The 14,948-nt window shown below is 36.4% G+C and overlaps 1 protein-coding gene across 8 annotated transcripts in view; it reads left to right on the top strand.

The window, feature by feature from the left end:
• Window positions 1-14,885, top strand: part of farp1 (FERM, RhoGEF (ARHGEF) and pleckstrin domain protein 1 (chondrocyte-derived)) — an 88,616-nt gene extending 73,731 nt beyond the window's left edge. For 5 of the 8 annotated variants that reach the window (XM_077205405.1, XM_077205406.1, XM_077205404.1 and 2 more), the window contains exons 19-27: window positions 1,932-2,062; window positions 3,119-3,187; window positions 4,082-4,171; window positions 5,028-5,110; window positions 5,979-6,091; window positions 7,292-7,455; window positions 11,857-11,964; window positions 12,046-12,197; window positions 13,224-14,885. In XM_077205405.1, coding sequence (XP_077061520.1) covers window positions 1,932-2,062; window positions 3,119-3,187; window positions 4,082-4,171; window positions 5,028-5,110; window positions 5,979-6,091; window positions 7,292-7,455; window positions 11,857-11,964; window positions 12,046-12,197; window positions 13,224-13,305 — 992 coding nt within the window. In that variant the 3' untranslated portion in view covers window positions 13,306-14,885. Of the gene's footprint in view, window positions 1-1,931; window positions 2,063-3,118; window positions 3,188-4,081; window positions 4,172-5,027; window positions 5,111-5,978; window positions 6,092-7,291; window positions 7,456-11,856; window positions 11,965-12,045; window positions 12,198-13,223 lie in introns of those variants that run through there. The other 3 variants (XR_013195443.1, XR_013195442.1, XR_013195441.1) reach the window with 2 other exon arrangements.
• Window positions 14,886-14,948: the final 63 nt, after the last annotated feature.

The raw sequence follows: 14,948 nt of genomic DNA, 5'->3' as shown, positions 1-14,948 counted from the left end.
CGAAAGTTTTTAAAACAGTTTTGATTTCTTTTGCCATATTGGTTTCTGCATTATCTATGTGAATGTTAAAATCTCGAGCAATGGCAAAGCAGTCAAACACTGAGGAAATTGTTGATAACAGTTCTGTAAAGTCCTCAGCAAAGGTTGGAGAGTATTTTGGAGGCCCTTAAACAATGATAAGTAAAATGCTTGGAGCACCTTTTAACACAATACCCAGATATTCGAAAGATGGGTAATTCCCAAATGATATTTGCTTACATTGATAGACATCTTTATAAAGAGCAGCTAAACCCCCATCTCTTCTAACAGCTCTGCAGACACTCATAAAAGTAAAGTTAGGAGGGGCTGTTTCATTGAGGACTGTTGCACTGCAACTTTCTTCTAGCCAAGTTTCATTTAGTAACATAAAATCCAGGTTGTATGTGGTTATTAAGTCATTGAGTAGAAGTGATTTATTTTTAAGTGAGCGGATGTTTAAAAGTGCTAACTTGACAGTCTTAGTTTTTGTCACCACAGCAATCTTAGTTTGGCGTGTAATAGGTACCAGATTAGATGGGTTTGCTGTACGGCTTTTGAAGGCCTTAGACTTTCTATCATGTAATCGTACAGCAAGAGAGAAAGATACAGGCACACTGGGTTCCCGCTTGTTCTGTAAACATTTGAGAAAGTTATTGTTATCATAGCGGGGACCTGACACATATCACTGAGAGCTGGTATCAGTTGTTTGTGGTTCACCTCGAGCCGCTGGAGGAGGGTGTGGGCCCTGGCGCTGTGGCAGAGGCCGAAGAGCTCTCACAGGGGGAGGGGGAGGGCGAGCTGGGCCCGCAGGCTTTGGTGGTTGCGGGGCCTGACGTTTTTTGGTCGGTATCTGGGGGCTTGCTGCAAAAGAGTGGGATAGTCTAGTTCCAGCATACACCAGTTGTTCCATTTTCTCTGAGAAGCACAGAAGTGGAGATGCTGGAGAGATGGAGAACGTGTCCGGTGAGGGCGGCTGTTGCTCTGGTGTTATTGGAGGCTGTAATATGCTGTCCTGATTTCCCTGGCTGTTTTCCAGAAAGTCGTCCTTGGGTGCTGAATCTTGGAGCAGTGCTCCAGCGTGTACGCTACTATTACTAATTATATAAAGACCAAATACTACCAGAAAAAAAGTTTCAGTCTTGTTTGTGAAAGGTAATTCCCCGAGACCTGTTTTCAATTGTGTGGCGATTTGTACAGTCCCAAGCAGCTCACGAAACAGGCATTTTTGGGGGCGGGGGGGGTTATGCTGTCTGCACACGAAAGGTCTCTCGCTCGCTTACCTCTCTGCCGTGCGCGCGGTTTGGAGCACAATATCTTTACTCTAGATTACGGGATATTTTAACTAATTTGCGGTATAACTAGTCGATTGCGAGTGGCTCAACAGATAGATATAAAGATAAACTCATCTTTCAGGCATTTGACCGACCGCGTTGACACTTAAGCGTGAGAAATCGGGGGTGTGGCGTTAGAGCGTGAGATTTGGGTCAATTGCGTGTGTCTCACGCTCAATGCGTGAGAGTTGGCAGCCCTGATATATATATATATATATATATATATATTTTTTTTTAAATGACCGATTGTTTCGCTAGATAAGCCCCTCCTCCTCAGCTGTGATCGTGCACAGCATCTTCAAGCACTTCAAAGATCTTTGAAACTGCATTGATTTGGACTTCAAAACGCTGGTTGTCATTGAAGTCCATTATTCGAAGAAAAATTCAGAAATGTTTTCCTCAAAAACTTAATTTCTCTTCCACTGAGGAAAGAAAGACATTGATATCTTGGATGGCATTGGGGTGAGTAAATTATTAGGAAATTTTCATTTTGAGGTGAACTAATCCTTTAATGTCGAGCCCTGTCGTCAGGTGTCCGAGACTTCCTTCTGATCGTGTGAATGTGACTTGTGTCTGTTCCAGCTGCGCTTGCTGATATTTCTGAGATGGTTGTGCAGCTTCACGGCACGCTCATTAAGATGGAGAACTTCCAGAAACTTCTGGAGCTCAAGAAGGACCTCGTCGGCGTCGACAGTCTTGCCGTTCCTGGACGGGTCAGTTCTTCAAATCAAGTTTCAAACTTTTATTTATATAGCACATTTAAAAACAGCAAGCACAGATGACCAAAGTGCTGAACAACATAAAAAATGAAGAAACACAGGGCAAAACACACATTTATGGCAGAAGCTCACAGTGAATTGAAAGCCAAGGAAAAGAAATATGTTTTAAGAGATGATTTAGAAGTAGTTAAAAGGATAGTTCACCCAAAAATGAAACTTATGTCAGTATTTACTCTCCCTCATGTAGTTCAACCCCGTAAGACCTTCGTTCATCTTCAGAACATGAATTAAGATATTTTTGATGAAATCTGAGAGCTGGATCACTCCTCCATAGGATTCTAAGGGATTTAAACTTGCCAGCCCCGAAAAGTTATTAAAGACATCGTTAAAATAGTCCAAGTGACTACAGTGGCTCAATCTTAAGTTTATCAAGCGACGAGAATACTTTTTGTGCGCAAAAACAAACAAAAATAACGACTTTATTTCAACTATTAATTTCCTTTTCTGTGGGCCTCTAGTCAGATAACTTAGTATGAGAGCATAGAGCTACGTCACACGTAGGCTCACTATTGGCCGACGCTGGTCATGTGTGTGATGCGTGTGACGTACAACAACAGAAGCGCTGCGCTGTTACACTAGTGAACTCACTCGAGGCCCACAGAGAAGGACATGAATAGTCGAAATAAAGTCGTTATTTTTGTTTGTTTTTGCGCACAAAAAGTATTCTCGTCGTTTGATAAACTTAAGATTGAGCCACTGTAGTCACTTGGACTATTTTAACGATGTCTTTAATAACTTTTCGAGGAACAAGTGTCAATCCCTTAGAAGCCTATGGAGGAGTGATCCAGCTCTCAGATTTAATCAAAAATATCTTAATTCGTGTTCCGAAGATGAACGAAGGTCTTACGGGGTTGAACAACATGAGGGAGAGTAATTACTGACAGAATTTTCATTTTGGTGTGAACTATCCCTTTAAGGACTGTGCCGATCTGATATATGTTGCTGAAAGTAAGCGTGTTTTAGTTGAGCTGCTTGTGTCTGTTCTGACAGGAGTTTATCAGGCTCGGTTGTCTCAGCAAACTCTCTGGAAAAGGTCTTCAGCAGAGAATGTTCTTCCTGGTAAGAGAGGCTCACTCTCACACACTAGTCCTATAGTCCTACACGTCTATTAGATGGTTAGTTAGAATTATTACCTATTCAGACTTTGTGGCGTCTCTTTATAAAAGTACTGTGCTGGTATTATATTCTGAATATATATTGACTATATTTGTATAGTTAATAGTACAAAGGTACTTGAATGTTACTGTTTTATCTTATTCTTTGTTTTGATATTTTAATTTGAATTAATTTAGATTTATATTATTTTATGAATTCTTTATTTGATCATTTATTTATTTTTTAACTGTTATTTTTTTAATGTTTTATTTTTAATTATTTATTTTTGTATTTTTAATTAAATACAATTTTGTTTTATATATTTTTATTTTATTAATAATAATAATTACACTGTTATTAATATTATTATAAAATTATATTATAATAATAATAACAAAAACAATTTATATATTTATATTATAACAAGAATATTATTATTTATTTGTATATTATATAATGATAATAATAACATTAATAATAATGATATTGTTGTTTAATTATTTAATTATATATTGGCATGTATTTAATATTAATAATTTGTTGTTATTGTTGTTTTAATTATTTAAATATATATTGTCATATATTATGTATTATAGTTATAATATAATTTATTATATGAAATGATCATGCTATAATTATTTGTTGTTTTTATTTTATAAGTGTTGATTTTATTTATCCATGATATTACCATGTTTTTTGGACCTCTACTATAGTAATACCATGATATTCTTCAATATTTAATGATATTCAAGTACCTTAGACTCCTAGCTGAAGTGAATCTTCTTTCTTGATGGTTTTACGAGAGATAAAATAGCGATAGCCTAATGTTTTCCTTTCACATCTTGAAATTATTTGCAGTTCAATGATGTTCTGATGTACACGAGTCGAGGGATGACGGCATCTAATCAGTTCAAAGTTCACGGCCAACTTCCTCTGTACGGCATGACGGTGGGTGTTTTTTGATTGACTTTAAGGTTCAGTACACAACTGAAAGAAAGCAGTAATGAGTGAACAGCACAATATTCCCTCTGTAGTTTTGGACGTGTTCCCACTGTCTCCATCTCTAGTTACACAAACAGGAGATCTATTGTTCTGCAGCTCCAGCGCGTTTCAGTAAATTGCCTATTTTATGTAAATGTAATTATCCAGAAACACGAAGCATGTCTTGATGAAGTTTTAAAGGTGCATTGTGTAATATTTCTGAAAACCTATTTACAGAAATGCAATATAAGATCCATAACTATATTTTCAGTGGTGTATAAAGACCTTGCATAATAAACCGTTATGTTTTTATTACCTTAGAATGAGACATTTATATCTCCATAACCGCGGGCGCCGCCTTCTATGGAGGTCGACATATTGTGTCGACATGTTTCTACGGTGGCCCTAAACGGACACACGTGTTTCGTTACTATGTTGCTCTTCATGCAAGGAAGCAAGCTTAGTTCAGTGAATAAAACACTGAGACAATGATGAACAAGTAACAATAATATTCGCAATTACATATAGTTTTACTGAATAATTAAGTAAACATCATTTCTTATTTTCTCCTTGTAAAGAAACCTCATTGCTGAACTGCTACTCTCTGCTGTCTCAGACGATGACATATTTTCCTGTCGGCCACCGTAACTTTTGTTGGTTGCAGTTCGTAACCTCACCACTAGATGCCGCTAAAAATCACACACTGCACCTTTAATGGAAGAATAATGAACACAATCAGGGCCCAGAATAACCTCAATGACAAGATCCCTTCATGTTCTTCTGATTTATAACGTTACTCTTCCATCTGGATGTGTTTGTGTAGATCCGGGAAAGCGAGGACGAGTGGGGCGTCCCGCATTCATTCACTCTGTTCGGACAGCGGCAGTCTGTCGTCGTGGCCGCCAGGTAAAACATCAAGATTGTGACATTTTTATTTACATTACATTACATTAGTTTAACTGGTTCATTATTACACAGCGGACTTTATGCATGTCAGTATCCATGTCCTCAAATGTCAAATTCATGTTCAATGTGCAAATGAAAGGAATGAATAAATCCCGACGTCCTTTTGTTTTTATTGTGTGTCGAGCTTGAGAAATTGATGGGAACATCATCATGATGAGGGTTACCGATTATATAAACTGTCAAATGCAGTTCCAAATAAATCAAGTTTGATATCAGTATATTATAAAGAGTTATACAGTGTTGTTCTGTGAGCTAGTGCAGTCGTATCACAACATCACATACAAGCTGTTAATTATAATTATGTAATGATGTAGTGTTAATATTTTTTGTATCAAAATGCTGTTTTTAACATTTTATAAAAAGTAGGGCTGTGAAACGATTAATCGTGATTAATCGCATCCCAAATAAAAGTTTTTTTACATAATATATGTGTGTGTATTGTGTTTTATTATTTTGTATGTATAATACACACACATGCATGTATATATTTAAGAAAAATATGTAATTTATATATAAACTATTTATATATAATACAAATTATATATATATATACAGTTTATATAAGCAAATAGTTCTTAAATATATACATGCATGTGTGTGTATTTATACATAGAAAATAATAAAACACAATACACACACATATATTATGTAAACACAAACTTTTATTTGGGATGCGATGAATGGTTTCACAGCGCTAATAAAAAGCCTCATTAGTTTGTATGAGTCTGCTGTAACTGGTGTGTGTCAGCATCAGTGATCCGCTAGTGTCTGCTCTCTGTGATGGACAGTTTCTGCATTTCTTCCTCAGTTCAGAGTCTGAGATGGACAAGTGGGTGGAGGACATCAGGATGGCCATTGAACTGTCGGACAAATGCAACGGAGCCTCGGCTGAGATCCTGTCCAGTAGTTTCACTGATGGCAGTAAGTCACACACACTTTTCTGCATGTTAACTACTGCTAGTCTGACGGCGGCCTCTTAGATACTAATGCTTGTAGAGTTCATGATGTTTCAGTTGAATAGTGTGCTTTACTGACACATGTTTTTCTGTCTAAGGGAATGATGCATATGTTTATGAGTGTTCAAGCACAGTTTGTGCTCATTGTACACTGAATTAACAGAGCAGTTTTTGTACGGGATCATGTTTCACAGGTTTCCAGTCCTTCACGCCTCACACACACTCTTTTTCTTCTGCTTTATTCAACTAAATCTCTTCTGCTTCTCTTTGTTGGCATTGTTCCTGTCATCTGGACGTTGAGTTTGATGTCATTGTGATGTTTGTTCACGGTCCTCTCCTGTGAGCCCGAGCGGCTGCATGAACTCATATATGATTGAAATATGAGTTTTTGTTTACTGTCATTGTGAAAACCTCATAAAAACCTTTCTGACTTCAAAGGACCGTGTCCACCTGCTTTATATTGAGTGTTGTGATTGTCTGTAAAATTCATTTATTCATTCATTCTTTAGTTATAATAATAATTATTTTAAATTACAAATAAAAACTGTAAATAAGCTTGCAAAAGTGTATAATGGTAATTTGCATGGACTACTTTGACTACTTCCAAAAGAAACGTGGTACATACAAAGTAAAAAAAAAAGCATGGTTTTAATTAATTAATTAATTAAATTATTTTAATTTGTTATATATTTGTTTAATGTATTTTAATTATTTATGTATACAGTATATCATATATTATTGTTTATTTATTATATAGTTTTTATTTATAATAATTGTTATTATTATAAATAAAAACTATGAACAAGCTTACAAAAATGTATAATGGTCTTATAAAAGTAAAAAGAAAAATTGTAAGTGCTACTTTGATAGTAATATGGTACTTCTAAAAGAAACACGGTACACACAAAGTAACAAAAATTGCATGGTTTTATTCATTTCCTTATTTTTTATATATTTATGAAATTTTGTTTATTTATTATGAATTTAATTGTTATAAAAAAATGTATGTAGTTTATTTGTGAGATTTTTTTTAAAAATAATTGTTTGATGTATTACACACCATATTATTATTTTACCATAGTACATATGGTACACAAACCACCTTTTATTGTTTTGTTTCTTGAGCAATGGCTGTTTAAATGGCTGTTCTTCCCACATTTCCCAGAATCCCCTGAGGAGTCTAGCGCTGACCAGGAATCAGAAGATGACTTGAGCGCCTCTCGTACGTCTCTCGAGCGGCAGACGCCTCACCGCGGTAATACCACGGTTCATGTGTGCTGGCACCGCAGCACCAGCGTGTCCATGGTGGATTTTAGCATAGCGTTAGAGGTACCGGAGCGAAGCCGTCGTGTTCCTGCGCTTCCCGTCTCTGTGTCCTGTGCTTTTCCAACGTCGTGTCTCTGTGTTTGTGTTTAACCTTGTCTTCTCTCTCTTTCTCTCTCTCTCTCTCTCTCTCTCTCTCTCTCTCTCTCTCTCTCTCTCGCTCTCTCTCTTTCTCACTCTCTCTCTCTCTCTCGCTCGCTCTCTCTCTCTCTCTCTCTCTCTCTCTCTCTCTCTCTCTCTCTCTCTCTCTCTCTCTCTCTCTCTCTCTCTCTCACTCTCTCGCTCTCTCTCTCTCTCTCTCTCTCACTCTCACTCTCTCTCTCTCTCTCTCTCTCTCTCTCTCTCTCTCTTACTCTCTCACTCTCTCTCTCTCTCTCTCTACCTCACACTCTCACTCTCTCTCTCTACCTCTCACTCTCTCTCTCACTCTCTCTCTCTACCTCTCACTCTCTCTCACTCTCTCGCTCTCTCTCTCTCTCTCACTCTCACTCTCTCTCTCTCTCTCTCTCTCTCTCTCTTACTCTCTCACTCTCTCTCTCTCTCTCTCTCTACCTCACACTCTCACTCTCTCTCTCTACCTCTCACTCTCTCTCTCACTCTCTCTCTCTACCTCTCACTCTCTCTCACTCTCTCACTCTCTCTCTCACTCTCTCTCTCTCTCTTTCTCACTCTCTCTCTTTCTCACTCTCTCGCTCTCTCTCTCACTCTCACTCTCTCTCTCTCTCACTCTCTCTCTCTCTCACTCTCTCGCTCTCTCTCTCTCTCTCACTCTCACTCTCTCTCTCTCTCTCTCTCTCTCTCTTACTCTCTCACTCTCTCTCTCTCTCTCTCTACCTCACACTCTCACTCTCTCTCTCTACCTCTCACTCTCTCTCTCACTCTCTCTCTCTACCTCTCACTCTCTCTCTCTCTCTCTCTCTCACTCTCTCTCTCACTCTCTCTCTCTACCTCTCACTCTCTCTCTCACTCTCTCTCTCTCTCTCTCACTCTCTCTCTTTCTCTCTCTCTCTCTCTCTCTACCTCTCACTCTCTCTCTCTCTCTCTCTCTCTCTCTCTCTCTCTCTCTCTCTCTCTCTTTCTCTCTCTGTCTCTATCTATCTATCTCTCTCTCTTACTCTCTCTCTCAATCTCTCTCTATCTCTCTCTCTCTTTATGTCTCTCTCAATCTCTATCTCTCTCTCTCTCTCTCTCTCTTTCTCTCTCTCTCTCTCTCTCTCTCTCTCTCTCTCTCTCTCTCTCTCTCTCAATCTCTCTCTATCTCTCTCTCTCTTTATGTCTCTCTCAATCTCTATCTCTCTCTCTCTCTCTCTCTCTTCTCTCTCTCTCTCTCTCTCTCTCTCTCTCTCTCTCTCTCTCTCTCTCTCTCTCTCTCTCTCTCTCTCTCTCTCTCTCTCTCTCTCTCTCTCTCTCTCTCTCTCTCTCTCAAGATAATGACTTTTCATTCACTGCAGGAAATCCTGTTCCTAACAAGTATTTTTGTCGAATTATCAGTAGAAGATCAGTTTGCTTGAGAAGCAGCGCTGCATAAGATATTAAGACTTATGTATTTGTTTCCTATATAAAAAAATTCAGACTTCAAACTTTTCAGGCTAGGTTTGAGTACAAACTTCGATGTTGACTTGTGGATGCATATATATATATATATAAAGCTTTGTTGGTGTAAGTGGAAATAAATTGCCAGTGCAGTAAAACACACAATACACTCGTGGTATATTCATAATCAATGAAAGCTGATCTCATGGAGTGTTGCCTCTCAAGTCAGTGGATCTTGTTTAAAGGATTTTCACATATTTTTAAAAGAAAGAATCCTTCTAAACTCTTTTTTCAGTGTTGTTGTGTGACGTGTTCTTCATCAGATGAGTGCTGGTCTTCCTCCTGGTTCAGACTCTCTCTCTCTCCGTGTCCCTGTTCAGTGTGTGTGTGTGTGTCATGTCTCTGACTGTGTGTGTTTCTCTTCTTCTCTTCTGTCTCTGTCCTCCGCTGTGTTAGACGACACTAGTCCAGTCAGTCTCTCAGAGGCTCCCGTTGTGGCCCCGCTCAGGGCCCAGGGGCCCGTGTCTCTCGCTCTGGTGTGTTGGTATCGTGTCCAAAGCCTCTCCTTTAGCGAAACCTGCAGGAATAGAGAGGTAAAACATGGACCCGTATAATGGACCATTTCACTTGCGCGTTTAAAGATGTGACAGAACGACGGTTCGGTTGTTTGGATGGTTATTTGTGAAGATAAAGTGCCTGTTTAATGGCATTTTTAACCTAACCAGTAAAGTCACGTTTAAGTTTCTTAACAAAGGACAAGAGCTGGGTCCGTCTTCAAACCAGTGTTGTTATTGTTAACTAGACTATTAAAGATCATTTTCGGTAATCGAAATAAATCTGAAATAAAATAAAATACAAATATTCAATCAAAAACTGAAAATTAGAATGTACTTAAGTGCTTAAATTACTAAAACTTAAGTTATATAAGAAAATAATTACAATTATGAGTTATAAGAAAAAAAATATATAATTATATAAATTATAAGCAAATACAAATATTTAAAAAAAAATGGGAAATGCATTTTACAACATTTATAATATAAAACATTTTGTATAGAAGTATCTTTAAAACATTCTACAAAACTTAATATATTTTACTGTATAATGATTATATATATACATATATATATATATAAAATTATATATAGTGTGTATATATTTTTTTATTTGTTTCTGTAAAAATGTAAGTCAAATAATACATAGATTATGCACCCTTATTTTCACAGAAAAATGAATATATAATAATAATACATTGGCAACTAACTGAAATACTTAAATAAATAAGTTGAAGTACCTAAATTACTAAAACTAAACCAAAAATAAATGAAAACTGAATAAAAAAACAAAAATTTTAAAGTAATAATACTATAATAGGATTTAAAAAAAAACTTATATGAATCTGATTTGTCTAATAGTGGATTTGAAGTTCCCGCAGTCACACAATCAATGATTTCTTTGTTTGACTTTAATATCTTCACCTCCACTAAGTGAACACTGAGCTGGACTTCTACTCTGTACATACAGTATAATAACTGATATAAACTCTAGTCGTCCCTCTGAACACTGACTGTACTTGTGGTTGTGATGGTGTTCGCTTCACTTCACTGTTTCTCTCGTGTTGAATGTGTTTGATTCTTCTTCAGGTCTTTCACTAACAGCACAAACGTAATGACATATCAGTTTCATACAGACATTCATACAGGACTCCTTCTTGCAATCATGATATTCAAAATAAGATAGAATGGAGAATGGTAAAATAAAGTTAAAATAAAAGTAATTTGACATGGCATCTTAAAAATGCAGCATTCGTGTAAAGATATGCTGAATAAACTTCAAGACATACTGTACAAAGTTGTCTGTCTGACACATGAGTGTGCATAGTGCAAACATTAAAAATAAAACTGAATTGAATCCTGTATGAATGGACATTTTCTCTATTAAGATCTTGAATATTCAATATTCAGTTCTATTCAAAGGAAGACGTTTTCTTGAAATGAACATGGCTGTCTGTCTCCAAATATACAAAATATTATATTCAATTCAAGTGACTCAAAATAGCCTTTGGCAAACGACTGGCCTGATGTTTGAAATTGTGAATATATTATGATTTAAACCATGCATAATTTTAACATTATGCATGATTGAAATCACGATACAAGATATTTAAATCATGCATTACGTTAAAATTCATAATTTTAACAGTATGCGTGATTTAAAGGGACAGTTCACCTATTTTTCTTTTCTTTTTTTTACACACTCATGTTGTTCCAAACATGTATGAGTTTCTTTCTTCTGCTGAACACAAAAAAAGATATTTTGAAGAATGGCAAGTGTTTGACAGATCATATTAACTATCCTATTAAGCCTATTACATCAAAATTGTGTCGCTCGTACTGTATAGTGTAATTTAAATTATGCATTACGTTATAAGAGATTCAAGTAAATCAAATATATTTGAATACTAAACTAAATGTTATAATATGTACTTTGAAAAACGTATATTTATTTGATATATTATTAAATAAATACATTTAATAATATAAGTCCTATTAATAAGTTAGAGAACTGAACTAGGCTTTTCTGCAGAGCTGCTTCAATAGATGAATTGAACTCATTTCATATTTGATGATCTTTACACAGTTATTGAACGAAACTGTTCAGATGAAGTCAGTTCAGTGTTGATTCATGAGCAGAATTGAACCCTGTTTTCATCACTAAATCATTATTTTCCTGTTATCTCTGTATGGCTGCTTTGAAACAATCTGTATTGTATAAAGCGCTATAGAAATAAAGCTGACTTGACTTGTAGATTTTGGACCCTGGTTGAATGTGAAACGTCTTCTCTCTGTTTTCTCATCGGTCTTTATTGTTCAGAATCAGTTGTCTGGGAATCTTCTGAGGAAGTTTAAGAACAGCAATGGTTGGCAGAAGTTATGGGTGGTCTTCACCAACTTCAGCCTGTTCTTCTACAAAACACACCAGGTGAGACGTGCCCACAGATTAGCACATTAGCATGATTAGCACAGTATTTGGGCCGTGTTTGATGTGCAAGTCTGTTTGCAGGATGAGTTTCCTCTGGCCAGTCTTCCTCTGCTGGGATACTCCATCACCATTCCCTCAGAGTCCGAGAACATCCATAAAGACTACGTCTTCAAGCTCCATTTCAAATCACACGTCTACTATTTCAGATCCGAGAGCGAGTACACGTTTGAGAGGTGCGTACGGGATCTCCGATCAACCAAAACACTATAGGCTAGTTTTTCCTGTAATAAGAATACTTTATAGAAAAGACATATATCATGCATCCCCAAATAATATAATTTTGTAATATGCATGATATGATATATGCAGGGGCCGCAATATCGGTATATGTGTATATATATATATATATATATATATATATATATATATATATATATATATATATATTAATATATATATATATATATATATATATATTAATATATATTAATAAGTAAATTAAAAATGGGCTTTCAGTACTAAATAAAATGTAAAGAAATGATCACATCTTCTAATAACATTTTACATAGCAGATATTATACAGTACCGTCAGAAGTTGATATAGATTTCAGGATTTTTTTTTCTCCCTCCCTGAAAGTGACACGTGATGGCCAAGTATGGTAACCCATACTTGGAATTTGAACTCTGCATTTAACCCATGCAAGTAAGTGCACACACATTAGGAGAAGAGTAGTGAGTAGTGAACACACACACACTGCAAACGTGGAAACACACACCCGGAGCAGCGGGCAGCCTTGAGTGGCGCCCGGGGAGCGATTGGGGGTTAGGTGCCTTGCTCATGGACACCTCAGTCATATTCCTGCCGGTACTGGAATCGAACCAGCAACCTTTGGGTCACCAGTCCAACTCTGTTACTATTAGGCCATGATTGCACGTGTGGTAATCTTTCAAGATTGCAACGTCGCCATGTGAAAAGTCTGTTATGACTGTCAGATTCCCTGAGAAACAGGAGTACACGTCTACACAATTACTTATATTTCCTAATAATTTTTTTCTGAATGGTAAATTAAATTCACGTGACACTGGCAGGTGTGGTAAAACCCTGGTAAATGTTACTCAGGGCATATATATATATTATACAGACAGATAGATGGTCCATTCTGAACACTGGGAATTGAATGTCAAGTCAACTTCATTGCATTTTTCGATACATTCTTGAACTCCAGTCCTAAAGCATGTTCCTGTTGTGTGTTCTGTAGGTGGATGGAGGTGATCCGCAGTGCAACGTGCTCGTCCAATCACATCCGCTCCTTCAGCCGCAAAGATCCACATCCCTACTGACCAAAGACACACACACACACACAGACACAGAGGACGTCCGGTTCTCAATCAGGTTCTCCCAACACACACTAACATATTTCTTATGGCAGCGGGTTTGAGTGGAAATTGTTTCGTGTGCTATATCGTCGTTTCACTTTATAGAAAAAATCAGCCTTTGAATGGGTTCAGATGTGAAGTTTTGTGAGTACATGAGAATATCGAGGTCAGTGGAGAAGTCCAGACAATACTACATCTCACGATGGACAGATCCGCAGGTAAAAGTCAAACACTTCCAGTTTTATGTGCAGAAAAACACGATATCTTAGGAAACAACAGCCCTTCCTTGATCATGAAATGCAACTCATTTGTGTAAATTGTTGGTAAAATTCACAAGAATGCTTTTAGGAATGTTTTTTTAATTTTTTTATTGAATGCATCAGGTATGTGATGATTTATTCTGAAGGGTGTTTTTGCGAATGTTTTGTGCGTGACCGTTTATGTGCGAATGCTTTTATAAATGGTTTATTGGGTGCTATTGTGTACGTGAGACCGGTTTTATTGAATTGAATGCGATGGTGAGAACTGTTTTACGAACAATTTACACATGAAATTCTTCTCCTCGTGTTTCGTGGACTAAATGCCTGTAAACTGAAAGTTAACTGAAAAAATTGTCAATGAAATTTTTAATCTTGGGACAGTTTTTAACTGGAGTAACACCACAGTTTTTAATAATGATGTTTATGAATGATTGACACCGCCTGTCTACATTTCAGTAAAAAAAGACAAAAAACCCCCCCAAAAAACTGGCGAAAGATGTTCAGTTCATATTTCACCCTGAAATCCAAAGGAAAAAAATCAAGCTTTTTGTTTGCAAAAAGAAAATAAAGCCAATTTTAGGACCATTAAGTTTAATTGTTATTACATTTTCATGACAACTTGCCCTGAGATTTGCATTGTTATATATATATATATATATATATATATATATATATATATATATATATATATAAAATAGCTAGTTTAATTGGGTAAATTTGTTGTTGAATTTATACTGATTTTTATTCAAATAAAACTCAAAGATTTTCATTACATTAGGAATTTTGGGAAAAAACGTGTCATGAAAAATCTTAATGCTCCTAAAAATATGCTTGATTTAATGCAAAATCAAATGTGAGTTGAGTTTTTGGGTGAAGTGACCCGGTCTATGCACAAGCTGGATTTGTAATGTTTTAGGTGCATCATCTCTGCTGGCCTGAGACTTCCAAACTGTCTTTTGTAGGATGACGTTTTTATACAAGTTTTGATACTAACTGTGAACCACTCCACACTCGTTTATGAGGGAACGCCACACAATCCCTCATCGTTAGCCATTATTCTGTCATGGTGCAAGAAAAGAAAAGTCTTTCTCTGAAGGAAGCAGCTGCCTTTTGTCTAAATGCTTGAGTGCCAAAATTATTCTTTAATCCTTTTTTAAGCATTTTAATGATTTCTTAATGCATATAAATATATATATATTAAAAAACCCAATATGGATTATGTTGGCAGATATGTATGTTTGACAGTGAGTGAATATGTTCAGAATAAACAAATCCATATATATATATGGCATGTGCTGCATTTGTTGTCATTTACATTGATTTTCTAAAACAACAAAAATGAAAACA

This window comes from Siphateles boraxobius, unplaced genomic scaffold, assembly GCF_051911475.1.
Source record: "Siphateles boraxobius isolate OS27281-9 unplaced genomic scaffold, OSU_SipBor_1 53, whole genome shotgun sequence".
Classification (NCBI taxonomy): Eukaryota; Metazoa; Chordata; class Actinopteri; order Cypriniformes; family Leuciscidae; genus Siphateles; species Siphateles boraxobius.
Note: the sequence above shows the minus strand (reverse complement) of the source record. Positions and strands in the feature narration are given on the sequence as shown.